The 16,028-nt window shown below is 46.5% G+C and overlaps 2 protein-coding genes across 3 annotated transcripts; both read left to right on the top strand.

Moving 5' to 3' along the window:
* The first annotated feature begins 521 nt into the window (after positions 1-521).
* Positions 522-2,744, top strand: UBQLNL (ubiquilin like). The gene has a single exon (XM_077775742.1). It carries the CDS (start codon positions 753-755, stop codon positions 2,592-2,594), a length of 1,842 nt encoding a protein of 613 aa, XP_077631868.1. The 5' UTR covers positions 522-752; the 3' UTR covers positions 2,595-2,744.
* A 3,319-nt stretch (positions 2,745-6,063) lies between these two features.
* UBQLN3 (ubiquilin 3) lies at positions 6,064-8,713 on the top strand. 2 transcript variants are annotated; one of them, XM_077775756.1, is made up of 2 exons: positions 6,064-6,160; positions 6,422-8,713. In XM_077775756.1, the coding sequence occupies exon 2, from the start codon at positions 6,459-6,461 to the stop codon at positions 8,424-8,426; it is 1,968 nt and encodes a 655-aa protein (XP_077631882.1). In that variant the 5' UTR covers positions 6,064-6,160; positions 6,422-6,458; the 3' UTR covers positions 8,427-8,713. The 2 variants fall into 2 exon arrangements, with proteins under 2 accessions (XP_077631882.1, XP_077631891.1); XM_077775765.1 differs by having other exon boundaries at positions 6,436-8,713.
* The last annotated feature ends 7,315 nt before the right edge of the window (positions 8,714-16,028 follow it).

The following is a 16,028-nucleotide window of genomic DNA, read 5'->3' on the forward strand; positions in this document are numbered from 1 at the left end:
TCAATTTTCCATTATAACAAGCCTATCATCCCAACAGGGACCCCCACACAGCAACACAGAGAAACATATCTCACATAAGCAATCTGGCCTTTCTTTCTTTCTTTCTTTCTTTCTTTCTTTCTTTCTTTCTTTCTTTCTTTCTTTCTTTCTTTCTTTCTTTCTTCCTTCCTTCCTTCCTTCCTTCCTTCCTTCCTTCCTTTCCTTCCTTCCTTCCTTCCTTCCTTCCTTCCTTCCTTTCTTTCTTTTTTAATAGATCCATCCTAAGAATTTTGTCTCCTGTTTTCTGGAAAATGGTTTTTTTAATTTTACTATGAAGATCTGGTGTCCCCCACCCCCACACAAATACATCTTATTTCTCACACAAATACAGCTAGTCCTGGGAGAGGCTGTGAGACTAGAGTTGACATCACAATATCCCTTTTTTTGAAAAGGTTGTGGTATCTGTGGGTGGGGCAAAAGGGAGGGGCATCCCTGGGTGGAGTCATCTTTACTTAGCCCACCTTGTACTAAGTATGAGTCAGTAGCCACGACAGGCCTCAGCTGGGCCATATCTGGAGACCTGGGGTGGGGGGTATAACATCGCAAATACCTGGCCCTGGCCTCATCACTTATCCTTTTTTGGGCAACAAGGAAACTAGCTTTTGGCCTGAGAACACGACACCTGAGACGAAGGCCAGCAGAAACATTTCTCTGCCCTCACCCCTTCTGCCCCAGCTCCCACCTGCTCACCATCTGCCCTCCCACTAAGGTCCATGCCGCATGTCATCTCTCGAATACCCAGGATGGCCCAGAGTGGGCATCCTTCAGGTTTGCCTACAGACAACAACATCTCTCCGAGTGTCACCCGAGTGATAGTGAAGACAGCAGGCAAGCAGGAGGAATTTATGATAGCAGACGACACCTTGGTGAGTCAGTTCAAGGAGAAGCTATCTGTACACTTTAAGTGTCAAACGGACCAACTAGTGCTGGTCTTCATGGGCCACCTTCTTAAAGACTATGACACACTGAGCCAGAGGGGCGTCTTAGATGGCCACACCATTCATTTGGTCATCAGGTCCAAACACAGGTCCAGATCCCTAGCCCATTCCTCCCAGAACCTGCTGACCAAAGATCCCTGCCACCGGGACAGAAATACCAAAGGAAAAAACAATGGGGTATACCAACCTGCTGATGTGAGTCACACCCCAGTGGAATCAGCCCTCCCTGTGGAGCCTGATGTGCCCAAAGAGCATACCCAGGATCTGGAAGTGGGTAGTCCAGAGTGCATAGCACAGATGCTACAGAATCCCACCATCCAGCAGCTCCTGTCCAACCCAGGCCTCATGAGACAGTTCATTTCAGAACACCCAGACATGCAACAGCTGATGCAGCAGAACCCAGAAGTCTCCCAACTCCTTGACAATTCTGAGATCCTATGGCAGACTCTGGAGCTGGCCAGAAACCTTGCCATGATTCAAGAGATAATGCAGATCCATCAACCTGAACAGACTCTTGGACATCCACTGAACTCAGAGTCATACCCAGGCTTAGAGACAATGCCAGGTGGGGACAATGCCCTGGGCCAGAATTCTGCTGACAACGACCACATGCTCAACAGCTTGCAAGATCCCTTTGGGGGCAACCCTTTCACAGCTCTTCTGGAAGGACACATTTTAGAACCAGTTCAGTCCTCCCCTCCATCTCCACCACAACCCCAGGAACGACGGGGCCAGCTCTCACAGCTTCCTACAACCCGAGTCATTTATACTAGTTCCTGTTGTTTATCGTCCATCACCTCAGCCAATGTTGCCCCCAACAAGGTGAACCATACTTCCAGTGCCAGTACTACTGCTATCTCCACTGAAAGCCAGAGTCATAACTGTGCCACACAGCAGCCAGCTGGCGTACCAGCCCTACCTAGCATAGAACTCACCCAGCAGCCCCAGGCAGAGGAGAAAGATGCCACCATCTCTCTAAATAGCTCTGACCAGAAATTAGAGGAAGACCCCCAGCTGTCGGATGAAAGGACCAGCTCCCAGATCACGGGAAGCATGATGCAGTTGTTTTTGAACAACCCCTACTTGGCAGCTCAGATGATGTTGTTCATAAGTATGCCCCAGCTGAGTGAACAATCTAGGCAGCAGCTGCCCACATTCCTGCAGCAGACACAGCTTTCAGACACACTTCTAGCCCTAGCCAACCCAAAAGCATCACAAGCAATACTGCAGATTGAGCAAGGTCTGCAGCTGTTGGCCACAGAGGCTCCTGTTCTTCTACCCTGGGTTGCACCCTATCTGTGGGGCCTAGGTTGGCTTCCTTCACCCAGCTGCAACTACCCTGACACAGTGCCCCGGGCCTGGGACGTGCCAGATATGGTTGAGCCCAAAGGTCCTGAGTGCTGCCACAAATCCAGAGCAGCCCTCCAGAGGCTACAGTCCTTAGCTAGAGACCCTTCCCACCCTCCACAAGCCCCTGAGATTTGTTTCAGCCGGCAAATGGAATCTCTCCAGGCCATGGGATTTGGGAACCACCATGCCAATCTGCAGGCACTCATTGCTGCTGAGGGGGACACTGGTGCTGCTATTCGCAAGCTCAAGAGATCACAGGGATTCTAACCACCGTTGCTGCTTCTGTGCTTGTCACCTGCCTACTGACCCATTTGACTACATCATCTACCCCTTCCACTTCTTCTGATGCTTTCAGTCAGGAAGCATTGCCATGGGTAGAAGATCTGTCAATAAAGTGGCTACTCCCACATGCCCCCATCTGAGGTTTGGCTTTGTTTCTTTTGCATGAAAGGCCACCATCTGTGTGTGATATCCCTGTCTCACTCACGATGCAGACAGGAGTGTGCATGCGTGCGCGCGCACGCACACACACACACACATATCCCATGCTTATATTAATATAGAGAAGCATATTGCACACAAAGAACCATAAGCATAGATATCATACCATACTCTCATACCCAAGAAAGTGTATATATAGCCCCAGACAGGTGTGTACATATACACAAGGTCACATTGTCAAACATTTACATATAAAGGCACATACATTCAACACACTGCACAGACAGCCATGGGCATGTGCAACAGCACACAAACACCTAAAAACACGACATAGATCCATGTGTAGAGAAAGACAGTCATAACATAACAAAAAGGGAAAAATACTATAGACTATTTAGTCTATAATAGTCAGCTATTTAGTCATAAAGACTTCCTCAATTTCTCAAGTCCAAACTGTTCAAGTCTGAAGGTGGGAGAAGAAGGATCTGATGGGTCAGAGTAGGAAAAGTCCACATTTCAGCCAGGTCTTGGTAAGTATTTATTCTCCTAGGAATTTCTTACTAATTGTCATTGTCACAATCATAGAACTTTGCTGGACTCTTACCATTGTCTCTTTCACCTAGAGAGATACAGCTGCTTACCCTCACTGCATAATTCCCATCATCAAAACCCAGCCTTGAGGGGGCAGAGCACCTTCCAAGAATATCATATCCTTCAGCATACCTAATATTTGTAACTTGAGTTCTCTGTAGTTAGCCAAGGTCCCATCTCTCCCTCTCCGGGTCTCACCAAGAGTATCCTAGCCAATTGGCATGTAAACCCTTGTGGCAATTATTTAATAAGTTAAATACTGTTTTAGTCATTGAAGAAATAGGAGTGACCAAATAAAGTTCCTTTATGTATGGAGTTTACTTTTGCGGGATAAGACTGTACCCTACTTAACTTATGAATAAGTGCTATGAAGAAAATCAAAGCAGGATATGCTCTTCTACATAGAAGGCAATCCAGGAAGGCCTCTCTGGAAAAGCAATAGTTGAGCAGAAACCAGAAGGAATTGGGAGAACCGAGCACACACTCCCTTGGGAGAAATATGTTACAGGCAGCGAAGGCGACCTTGAATAAAAATGTGAGGTGGCAGTATTCTTGATATATTTGAAGAGTAACAAGGAGATGGTGTAGCTGGAGTGGAGTGAACAAAACAGTGGGAGGGAAAACAGGACGCCAGAGAAATCAGGACGAGCTTTCTAGGTCTGGTGAGGACTCTAGATTTTAATATGAACGCAGCAGAAAATCACTGCTGGATTTGGAACAAACTACAAAGGTGTTTCAGTAGATGTCCGGCTGCCGAGCACAGAAAGATGGTGGTAGAAGTGCAAGCAGAAGCAGGAGAGCAAGTGTGGTGGCTCTTGCAGTGGAAGCAGGTGGGAGATGACGGTGTCAGGAGCAGTGGAGGTGGTGACGTGTTCAGATTCTGGTCTGCCAAGGGTCCCCACAGAATTCCACGTGCTCCTCACAGACCACTCCTCACCAGCCTGACACTGCCATCAGTGAGAGCGAAGGAGAGTCCACCAAACTCCGAGTGCTCCTGCGGATCTACTGCCGGAATCCCACTCTATGCCCTCAAAGTAGCAAAAAGACTGGTCTCAAGAAAGACATAACAGCTAAAATGGATTTTCTGTTTTCTCCTTAAGATGCCTCCCTCCAATCAATTAATCTGATTAAGCTTTATACTCCATTTGCCTCAGGTTACATGAAAAGCCCAAGCTGTTTTGAGTTATCATTATGATTCTTATCCCAATATGCTCTGAAAATCTCTCATCTGACCTAGTTTTCTACCTGGTCATCAATTCTCCAAACTTTTCCACCCTATAGTTAGAACTCATAATTTAGCAACAGCAAAACCCTACTGTATCTACAACCTTTTCTCGAAATGATCCCCACCTTTTTGCCATGACTGAGATCTGACTGTCTACTGAGAGCCCTCATGCTCTCTGCTCCATCCTGTTGTAACGCATAAATTGTGGACCCAAATCAAGCTCTCCCCTAGGGCATTGATCCCAACTTCGCCAACTCATGTACTCAACAGCGTACTCTTGCAATCATCTTCTCTTCCTTCTGCGTCATTTCCCCCTCCTCACTGTATTATATCTGCCAGATTAAAAGCATGCTGTAACATTGTCAGTTTAAGAAAAAACAAAAACAAAAATGTCTTTATCCCCACATGTCCACACAGCCATCATACCCTTTCTCTTACATATAATTCTCTTATTGAATCCACTTCCTTTCCAACCCACTTGCTTTGAAAACCCCTACAGTCAGTCCTCTGCCACCCTCCACTCTTCCAAACCTGGGCTCATCATGGTCCCCCATTTTTTTTGTCAAATCTGGAGGTCAATTCTCATCCCTTTCCTTTATCTTCCTGACCTACTGACATCATCTGACACCATTGGTTAATTTTTTTTTTTGAAACTCTTCTTCATTTGCTTTCTTTCTCTTTCTGTCCTTTTTCTGACTTAATGTTTTATTTCTTCTCAACTTTCCTTGTGGAACGCATCTAATATTCCAGACTTGGAAATATGTAGACACATGACTTGGTCTTTTTACCTCTATCTTGTTCCTATACTCACTAATTTTATGGTTCTAAATAGTCAGTGCTGGATAACTGTAGACTCACAATAATGAACTCTCTCCCTTCATGTCCATTTGGGTATAAAACATCTCAAGTGTGTGTGACACCGAACCCCAGGTTTTCTGTTTAACAACCTTATTCCCTGGTCTTTTTAAAAAAATATAAAGCCAGTTCATTCTTTGAGTTCTTCTAGGGAATAACAATAATATTTTAAAAAAGTAAAATAAAAACTTCTTGTCATTTTTGGACCCTCTCTAGAACCTACCCATCAGAAAGTCAATACTCTGAAAATATATGAAAAATTCATGGCTCATGTTGAATCAAAGAGAATACAGAAACATAGAATGCCAAGAAGAGCAATTCAGGGTGCAGCTGTCACTGTTAAGTGACATAGGGGGCTAAGCCTTTCCTAATTGCCCAATCCAAGTTGAGGCCCCACACACCACATACAGGTTGTGTGGAAGTAGGATTCTTGGCCTGAGATGGAAGGGTCAGCCCAGGCCCCTCAGTAGGAAGAAGCAGATCAAGATAAAAGAAACAGAAGAGGTAAAGTTGGGGGAGGGAGGTTGGAGTTCCTGGGGATACAGAGCACCTTGGCGAGGTCTCCAGAATCCATTGTGTGAGGCTGTGATGTCAGTGCTGAGGTCATAGAGGTGACCTGATGGAGTGGGTTCTGGCCCATAAGGCTTCAGGGGTGGCTGTTAGCAAGATGAGGGTGGTTTGGAGCCCTGTATAAGAGGAAGGACGGGGCCACAGCTGATTGGTACGTATGCCCTGACCCGAACCCTTCTTCCTGCCTTTGCCTTTCACCCGTCAACCATAGACCTCTTTCTCAGGGCACCCGGTCTCCTCTCCTGACCCCAACACCTCTCAGACCCATAATCCTCCACAACCATTCCATCCTGAGGACCTCATTGCCCCTTCCATGCTCTTACCCTCAGACTCCAAGCCCTCTTCCTGCTCACCTTTTCTACTTTCGCCACTGCCTGAAAGGATGATGTTGGTACCCCATCCCCACCCCCAGCTGTGTCCCCACAGACCTGGGCCTCCTGCTGCCCACCATGGCCAAAAGCGGAGAGGCCCTGCCCCAGGGCAACCCAGAGCCGATCCCGGACCCTCACCTCATCAAGGTGACAGTGAAGACGCCTAAGGACAAGGAGGATTTCTCAGTTACAGACACTTGCACCATCCAGCAGCTGAAAGAAGAGATATCTCAGCGCTTTAAGGCCCACCCTGATCAGCTGGTCTTAATCTTTGCTGGCAAAATCCTCAAGGACCCTGACTCACTGGCACAGTGTGGAGTGCAAGATGGCCTCACTGTCCACCTGGTCATCAAGATGCAACGCCGCACCATGGGCACTGAGTGCCCAGCTGCTTCAGTCCCTGCCCCAGCCCCCAGCCCTGCATCATTCCCTCAACCAAGCTCCATGTACCCAGTAGATGGGCCACCCGCCTTTAGCTTAGGTGTTCTCACAGGCCTCAATGGACTAGGCCTGACCTCTGGAAGTTTCCCTGACCAGCCAAGCTCACTGATGTGGCAGCATGTCTCTGTGCCTGAGTTCGTGGCTCAGATCATTGATGACCCTTTCATCCAGGGTCTGCTGTCCAATACAGGCCTGATGCGCCAGCTGGTTCTTGATAACCCCCATATGCAGCAGCTGATACAGCACAACCCTGAGATTGGGCATATTCTCAACAACCCTGAAATCATGCGGCAGACACTGGAGTTTCTACGCAACCCAGCCATGATGCAAGAGATGATGCGTAGCCAGGACCGGGCGCTCAGTAACCTGGAGAGCATCCCTGGTGGCTACAATGTGCTTCGTACCATGTACACAGATATTATGGACCCAATGCTTAATGCAGTACAGGAGCAGTTTGGTGGCAATCCCTTTGCCACTGCCACTACTGTGAATACCACCAGCAGCAGCAGCCAACCTTCAAGGACAGAGAATTGTGACCCTCTCCCCAACCCATGGGCCTCTACATGTGTAGGCTCTGTTGGCAGGCGAGGCAGGCATTCTGGGGACCAGGATGGATGCGAGACTAGAAATAGGGTTCCCACCATTCTCGGTAATATAGGGCTCTATGACTATCTTCAGCAATTACATGAGACCCCCCAGCCCTTGGGAACCTATCTGCAGGGGACTGCATCCACCCTGAATCCGAGCCAAGAACCACCACCACCAGGAAACCAAGTCCCCCCAACTTCATCCTCCTCCCAGAAACGTGAGTCAGGCCAGCCTCTCCCTAAGGAATCTGTAGCCATCAAAGGAAAGCCCTCTTACCCATCATTCCTGAGATATCCCCCAGAGAGCAGTACTGGGCAAGATGGAGGCCAAGGTGGCTCAGGGAATGGCTCCAGTGGCCACAGGACCAACATGCCCGATCTTGTCTTAGGGTTGGGGCATTCTGCCAATAGGACCTCATTCGTTCCTTCACCACCTTCCCCTATGCCAGCTCCCCCTGGGATCCCTGAGCATGCCTGGCTGCCACCAGTAGCTTACCCAAGATCTCTGAGGCCCGCCAGCACAAACCAGGTCCTACAGCTGCAGGATGAGATGTGCTGGCAGCTGCCCCTGCTGCTGCACCTTCAGGCAGCCATGGCCAACCCTCGCGCCATACACGCCCTGTTGCAGATCGAGCAGGGTCTGCAGATCCTGGCTACGGAAGCACCTCGCCTCCTACTCTGGTTCACGCCTTGCCTAGCAGGACTGGGAAGTATGGCAGGGGCGGCAGAGCCTAGAGAGGGTGTCCTTATGCCCGAGGATCCTACCCTAGCCCCAGCTCCTGAGGTTCCCCCAGCACAGCGCTCTGTGCAGCTGGGCCTCCGTTCTACCCCTTTCCTCCAGATGTTGCAAGCTCTAACTGGTGCCAGTCCCCAGCAGATGCAGCCCGAGGTTCACTTCCGGGTGCAGCTAGAGCAACTGCGGGCAATGGGCTTCCTGAACCTCGAAGCCAATCTCCAGGCCCTCATAGCCACTGGGGGTGATGTGGATGCTGCTGTGGAGAAGCTGAGGCAGCCATAGGAGCCCTGGTTGTTCAAACCATATCTTTTCCTCTGTGTCCTTTTCCGTACCCCACTACCCTAACTCCTTCGTTCTTGAATGCAGCTGCACTATGAACCAAATCCACTATGATGCCCTTTACTGTGGAGACAATGTTGTTCCAGAGTCATTGAGGAAGAATCAGAGCCAGAAACAGGTTGGGGTGCTGCGATGACCCAGCCACCCCTGCCGCTGCACCAGCTAGGGGCACCGGTCTGCGCTCTGCTTATGCCTATCTTGAAATGCAATTACATCCAATCTCCAGTGTCTGCCATTGCCTGAGTCCAATTGTTTGTGGGTTATGGGTAAAGGGGAGGATATGGGAGGAAAGGTGGCAATTGGAGCTGTCTCCACATGGGTGGGGGACGGAGCTTGGAGGAGAAGCTCAAAAGTCTGAAGTTCAAAGATTCAGAGGTATAGAGAACAAAGGAGGGTGAGCTGAGGGCTGCAGTTTTCCCAGTGTCCTTCCAGAGGTCTCCCAGATTGTGTGTCCCGTAGAAACTGCCACCATGTACAACATTCTTTGGAGTATTCCTACTACCAGCCAGGCCCAGAAGTGGGCACAGTTTCTTATTTCTATCACCCCTGAAGACTATCCCACAGGTGGCTCTCACTTTTTGGACGTGATGCTGATTCCTGAGTAGATAAGGATCCCCTGTGTTTCAGGCTGAGCTCTAAGATTCCCTAATCTCACCAACATCACGAAGTCCTGTCCCTGGTAGACATCCTGGATGTTGTCTTTCTCGCAATTGGCAGCTCAGAAACGGAGGGCTCACCCTGCGCTCAGCATTCTGCTCGAGGTTAGAAAGTCAATGTGAGATGCATGATCCTCCTTCATGAGGTTATGGTCTGGCGACATGGAGTGTTCAAACTGTACTTGAAGAATTCTCATTATATATAGTACCAACTATGATAGGTTTTGTAAGGGGCAGGAGCTGTGAAATGACAAACAGGCTTGATCTTGTCTAGGGAGACAGGGGAGGCTCCAAAAGTATGTGCTCCAAGCAGATATCTTAAAAGTGGTAAGAATGAAGGAGGCAAAAATGGGACGGGAGAAGGAAGAGCATTCCAGCAGCGAGCCCCTGTGGACAAAGGTGTTGAGGCAAGCTGCACACACCACGCAGAAGGTGCCCTCAGCATCTCACACTACATTCTTGTTTGCACTCAGAAATGCTTCCTGTTACCCGTGTACTTCCAGGGTCAGAGGGATACAGTTCATGAATCAAACAAGCAAATCACGCTTCCCCCACACAAGTGAACGCTCTGGAGAAATGTACCAACATACAGTACACATTCATACTTATATCCATCACACACAGCCATGGCTGTGTGCGTGTGCTCACACATACACACAGAACACAGTCTGTTAAAGTTTCATCACAGAATGGAGGTGTAAACACAAACAGTAATGTTACATTCCTGTCAAGGATGAAAAGGGTCTTTAACAGAGGGGACCACTACGGTAAAAGTGGCCATTGTGTGTACTTAAATATCAGAGACACGGCATTGGGGCTTCTTTTAAGAACTTGGAGAAACAGAACCTTTACCTGGGACCCTGGATGCTTGCACAAACCAACCTGTCTTACCTTTCAGTGGTCAGCACGTGTCAGGGATGAAATTAGCTTTGGGGGCAACTTCTTCCCTTGGTTTTAGTTTCAGTCTTTAGGTGAAGCAGGAGGCCTCTAGCCTCCCTTCTGCCTCCTCTTCCCTGCCCCTCGGGGTGGGAGGGTTGTCTTGATCATAGGAACTACTACTTATAGTGGTGCTGGGGATAGGCAGGGGGCAGTCTTTGCCTCTCTGTTTCCAGTAACTAACAAGGCAGGTGCTGGGGGCTGCTGCTGACCGGGTAGGGTATTCACGGTAATCTCTAATTCCAATCCCCGGAAGGCCAGGTAGGCCTGACAAGAAACCTCAGGGAAAGATATATGGTTTTTCTTTGTCTTTCATATGGGCCAAAGGAAGCATTAGGGCTCATTTGGAATACGTTCACAGGGCAGAAAGCAGGTGACAGTCTGGGTCTAAAAGTTCTGGCTAGGGAGAGGAGTGTTTATTTAATAGACTGTGTTCTGGCCATATCATAGGAGAGCTCTGGACAGTGGACCTGGTGTTTGGAATCTTTGCTCTAGCCTCATCAGAAGACTGAACTCATTAACCACATGTCCAGTTTCATGGCAGTGTCCAGGAGGAAGGGGGTTCCTGGGACAGGGAAGGTCCATGTCCACCACCTAGGATTCCACCTAGTGTAGGGCCTGGCACATGGAAAGCACTCAAATAGATTGAATAAATGAATGCTGAATGATGAGTGAGAAAATGAGCAAGCAAATGAGAAAGAGGTTAGGAAGCCGAGGCAGACAGGGATCCGTAGAGAGAACCACAGGATGGGGCTTGGGGAAATGGCAACCGTTGGAGTTTGGGGATGAGGGGATCCCAATAGGCTGATGTTAAAGAGCAGGCCTCCCAAGATGTCTCATTTGCTCCTTGCTCTGATTCCTCTGTTAGCAGAAGTCCAAGACCAAGAGATTTGCTAGAAATAAAAAAACAAAAACAAAACACACACACACAAAACAAAAACACAAAGACAAAAACAAAACAAAAAAAAAACCCCAAGCCCAAAAGCCTAAACCCCCCCTGAAAATAACAGCATTGAAGCCTGTAAGGCTGCATCACAAATAGCCAGCAAAGTAGGTGGACAGCAATTTAAGAGGAAGGTGTTCTTCAAACAACAGAAAGTGTTTTTATGCACCTGTTCTTTTTTTTTTTTAGATACTCTTCTTTGCCATAAATACACGCATACATTTTTTTCTAGATATTTTAGGGTTTTAGTGCTTAATTTTAAAAGTAAACAATTATTGAGGCTTTTCAAATGCCACCCCTGTTCTGAGATCTTCGTATCTGAATCCACACAATAGTCCTTTAATACAGGTGCTGTTACTATCCCCATCTTTCAGATGAGAAAAATTGAGGCTTAGGGAGAGGGGAAAGTACATCACTTAAAGTTGTGTAGTTCCCGCGTAGCATAGGCAGGATTTGAAATTAGTCTATTCTAGAGTTCACACTCCTCCATGCCTATCACCCCCCTCCCCTTCTCCCCTTCCCCCATCTGCCCTCAGTTTATTCTCAGCATTCAGTGTCTCTCATGGTTTGCCTCTCTCCCTCTCCCCAACTATTTTTCCCCTTTTCCCCCATGGTCCTCTGTTAAGTTCCTCCTAATCCACCTATACGTGCAAACATATGGTATCTCTCCTTCTCTGCCTGACTTATTTCACTCAGCATAACACCCTCAAGTTCCATCCATGTTGCTACAAGTGTCCAGATTTTATTTTCTCATTGCCATGTAGTTCCATTGTGTAGATAGCCATATCTTCTTGATCCATTCATCAGTTGATGGCAGAGTCCATACTCAACCACTGTACTCAGTCAAGTTAATTCATGCTTTAATCCCTAACCTCCCCTCCCCAAATCAGGGATTTATGGTATTTAATTGGAATTTTTGCCTCCCTGCAAATATCTACACTGGACTGAATATTTCCTTTGCCATATCTTATATATATGCTTATACATGTGTGTCTATGGTGTGTTTAAAATGGGCATGGAGGAGGGCACTTGTTGGGATGAGCATTGGGTGTTATATGTAAACCAACTTGGCAATAAACTATTTAAGGAAAAAAATTTAAAACAAAACAAAACAAAATCTACTAGTGCTACTCTTCTTGAAATATATTTTTTTTAATTTTTGAAAAATGTTTATTTTTGTTTATAAATTTAAAAAAATTTTTCAATACTCATTTATTTCTGAGAGAGACAGAGAGAGAGAGAAAGAGAGAGAGAGAGTGTGTGTGTGTGTGTATGTGTGTGTGTGTGTGAATGGGGAAAAGGTGGAGAGAGAGGGAGACACAGAATCTGAAGCAGGCTCCAGGCTCTGAGCTGACAGAGCAGAGCTCAACATGGAGCTCGAGCCTACAAACTGTGAGATCATGACCTGAGCCGAATTCAGACACTTAACCTACTGAGCCATCCAGGTGCCCCAAAATGTTTGTTTATTTTTGAGAGAGAGAGACAGAGCATGAGCAGGGAAGGGGCAGAGAGAGAAGGAGAAACAGAATCTGAAGCAGGTTCCAGGCTCTGAGCTGTCAGCACAGAGCCCAAAGTAGGACTCAAACTCACAGACTGTGAGATCATGACTTGAGCCAAAGTCAGACGCTTAACCAACTGAGCCACCCAGGCACCGCTTAACTTTGAAATATTTAATGACAAAATGTTCAGTGCTTGACTCTTTATCCCTTTGCAAAATATCATTGTCTAATTTTGCCTCTTTTTCTGCATACACACAGAGTAGATGTCAAATTTCAGAAAAGGCCAAATGAGATCTTGATTGGCTTTCCACTACATTATAAATTAAAGAGAATTGACCATTTTATAATAGGCACTCTTTCCGTTTAGAATAGGGAATGTTTCCATTGCTTCTGTATAAAGAAGTGTAGTTTCTCCAACTGCTGGTTAACTGAGGGGGAAGGGCTGGGAGCTGGCAAAATGGGTGAAGGGGATTAAGAGGTATATAAATCTCCAGTCATAGAATAAATAAGTCATGAGAATGTAATATACAGTATAGGGAATGTAGTTAGTCATATTAATAGCGTTTGGTGACAATGTGTAAAAATACCAAAACGCTACAATGCGCAGAAGAATCCAATAGGATATTGTATGTCAATTATACTTCAACAACAATAACAAAAGACCTATAGTTCCTTTATGTAAATCCCACATATTTGAGTTTATTTAAATGTTACATTTTCCTGATTATTTTGAGTGAATATTTTTCCATATTTTCAGGGTGGATATGGTCGTGATGAAACTGTGCTACCAGTGGTTACATTATGAAACTTTATTTTACACAGATGTTTTGCTGATTCCCATGCAAAACAAGTGTATGCCTCCTTGAACAACAGTCATAAAGGCTCACTTCTAATAGTTAAGCCTCTTTTCTAAAATGTAATTTGATTTGTTTTCTCCGTTTAAAAGCAACATAGAAGTATAGCTGCTTCCTGAATAACACGGGTGCAAACCCTGCGGGCCTACTTCTTTGTAGAATTTTAATTTTTTTAAAGAGTTGAGAGCAAAAGCCACAAGGCATTCATTTAGCACTGCCCTCCCTCATCCCTGTGAGACCCAATACACGACAGCTGGCACAGAGGTCATATGGGTGCCCTCTATATACCTTGGGTGGCCCCCAAGGCCAGGACCAGGCTGGGCTGCAGGTGATCTCGTGCGCCAAAGTCCAGTCAGGTCCATCCTCTGACTGCTCACGGGCAGGAGGCTGGGCTAAAGTGAAGGAAGACACCCAGAGGGCAGGGATGACACTGTGCAGGGAGCCTTGCACCTGGTGTCCCCACCTGCACCCTCCTCCCTTCTGCTCCCTGAAAAGCCAGCTTACTCACTTAGCGGCAGCAGGTGCGGATGGCCAGAGGTGGGTGGTACAGCTCAAGGCAGATGAAACAGCTCCACTGCCTCCAGGCTGTTGTTGCTGCCCACAGTCACCCCATGGGCTGCTGCCCAATGCTGCCACCTCCGGCCAGGCCCATGGCTGCCTCCCCTGCCCCAGCCTCACATGACCGCTTGCCAGCAGATTTTTTCATTCAATATACATATGATACTGCCAATGTGTTTTCTCATGATTTTTTAAATATTTTCTTTTCTTTAGCTTACTTTATTTAATAGCACAGTATATAATTCATATAACATAAAATATGTATTAATCTACTGTTTATATTATCGGTAAGGCTTCTGGTCAATAGAAGGCTATTAGTAGTTAAGTTTTTAGGGAATCACAAGTTATATGCAGATTTTTTATTGCATGGAATTAGTGCCCCTAACCACCGCATTGTTCAAGGGTTAACTTTATATATCAGATAATATAGATAAGCAAAGGTATATTATAAAAACCAGAGATGCTATTACCATGATGTTTGTCCTTCTAAGTATTTTACAAAACCGCGATTCTATTATCCATAATGTTTTATAACCTGTTTTTTTAACTTGAGAATATATCATGAAGGTTTTCTTGCAGGTTACTAAGTATCTGGAGGGAGTATTTACGTAGAGACTTGATGGGTAAGTGGAAGTCAGACATTCAAAGAGCTGGGGGAAGAATGTTTCAGGCAGAGGGGAAAATATAAAGAAGTTCCCTGGGTTAAATTAGAGTTTGGGGAGCCTGGGTGTCTCAGTCAGTTAAGCATCTGGCTCTTGATTTCTGCTTAAGTAATGATCTCAGGGTTTGGGAGCCCCTTGTGGGGTCCTGTGCTGATAGTGCAGAGCCTCCTTGGGACTCTCTCTCTCTCTCACTCTTTCTCTGTCTCTATCCCATTTGTTCTCTCTCTCTCTCTGTCTCTGTCTCTCTCTCAAATTAAATATATTTTATTTTATTTTATTTTTTTAAATTTTTTTTAATGTTTTTTATTTATTTCTAGGNACGCGGGGCTCGAACCCACGAACCGCGAGATCATGACCTAAGCGAAAGTCGGACGCTTAACCGACTAAGCCACCCAGGCGCCCCTCAAATTAAATATATTTTAAAAAGTAGAATTCAATATGTTTGAAGAAAAAGGCCAGTGTGAAAATGAAAGCCTTCTAGAGAGGTTAGGATGTTTCTAGATCACAAAGCCCTGCCTTCCTGGACCCAACAGAGAGGAGGCAGACATTGACTAACTATGTAATGTGAATTCAAGCAAAGGGAGAGGCTAAGAGATATGATCAGTAAAGGTAGTGAGCAAGTGAAAGTCACGAGCAAGAGTTCCCACACGAGTGGGATGTCAGTTAGAAGGCAGGCATGAGCTGGGTGTGCTCCAGAAATACAAGGAGGCTACTGTGCCTGAGGCGCCCAGGAGACAGTCAGGAGGTCAGCCAGGAGCCAAACCACCGGAGCATTTTAGTCTTGGTAAGGCATTTAGATTGATCCAAGTAGAATAGGAAAACTTTTGGTGGCTTTGTATAAAGAGATGAGGTTTGGGGTGCCTGAGTGGATCAGTCGATTAAGTGTCCAACTTTGGCTCAGGTCATGATTTCACAATTTGCGAGTTCAAGCCCCACATCAGGCTCTCTGCTGTCAGCACAGAGCCTACTTAGGATCCTTTGTCCCCCTCTGTCTTTGCTCTTCCCCCACTCATGTTCTCTCTTTCTCTCTCTCTTTCTCAAAAATCAATATTTAAGGGACACCTGGGTGACTTAGTCAGTTAAGTGTCAGACTTTGGCTCAGGTCATGATCTCACAGATCATGAGTTCGAGCCCTGCCTGGGGCTGTGTGCTGACAGCTCAGGCCCTGGAGCGTGCCTTGGATTCATTATGTCTCTCTCTCTCTCTCTGCCCCTCCCCCACTTGCACTCTGTCTCTCTCTCCCTTTCTCAAAAATAAACATTTTAAAAGCAGAAAGAGGCAAGGTTAATTGATCTATATTTGCTACTGTGGGAAGTGGTGACTCTAATGGACCAAAAGAGGAAATAGGGAACCCAGCTAGGAGGCTATGCGGTGTTGAAAATGTTGAGGTGATCAGAGTCAGGCAAACAGAAAGGCCTTAATTGCTGACAAATTAGA

This window comes from Crocuta crocuta, unplaced genomic scaffold (assembly GCF_008692635.1).
Source record: "Crocuta crocuta isolate KB4526 unplaced genomic scaffold, BGI_CrCroc_1.0 scaffold504, whole genome shotgun sequence".
Taxonomy (NCBI): domain Eukaryota; kingdom Metazoa; phylum Chordata; class Mammalia; order Carnivora; family Hyaenidae; genus Crocuta; species Crocuta crocuta.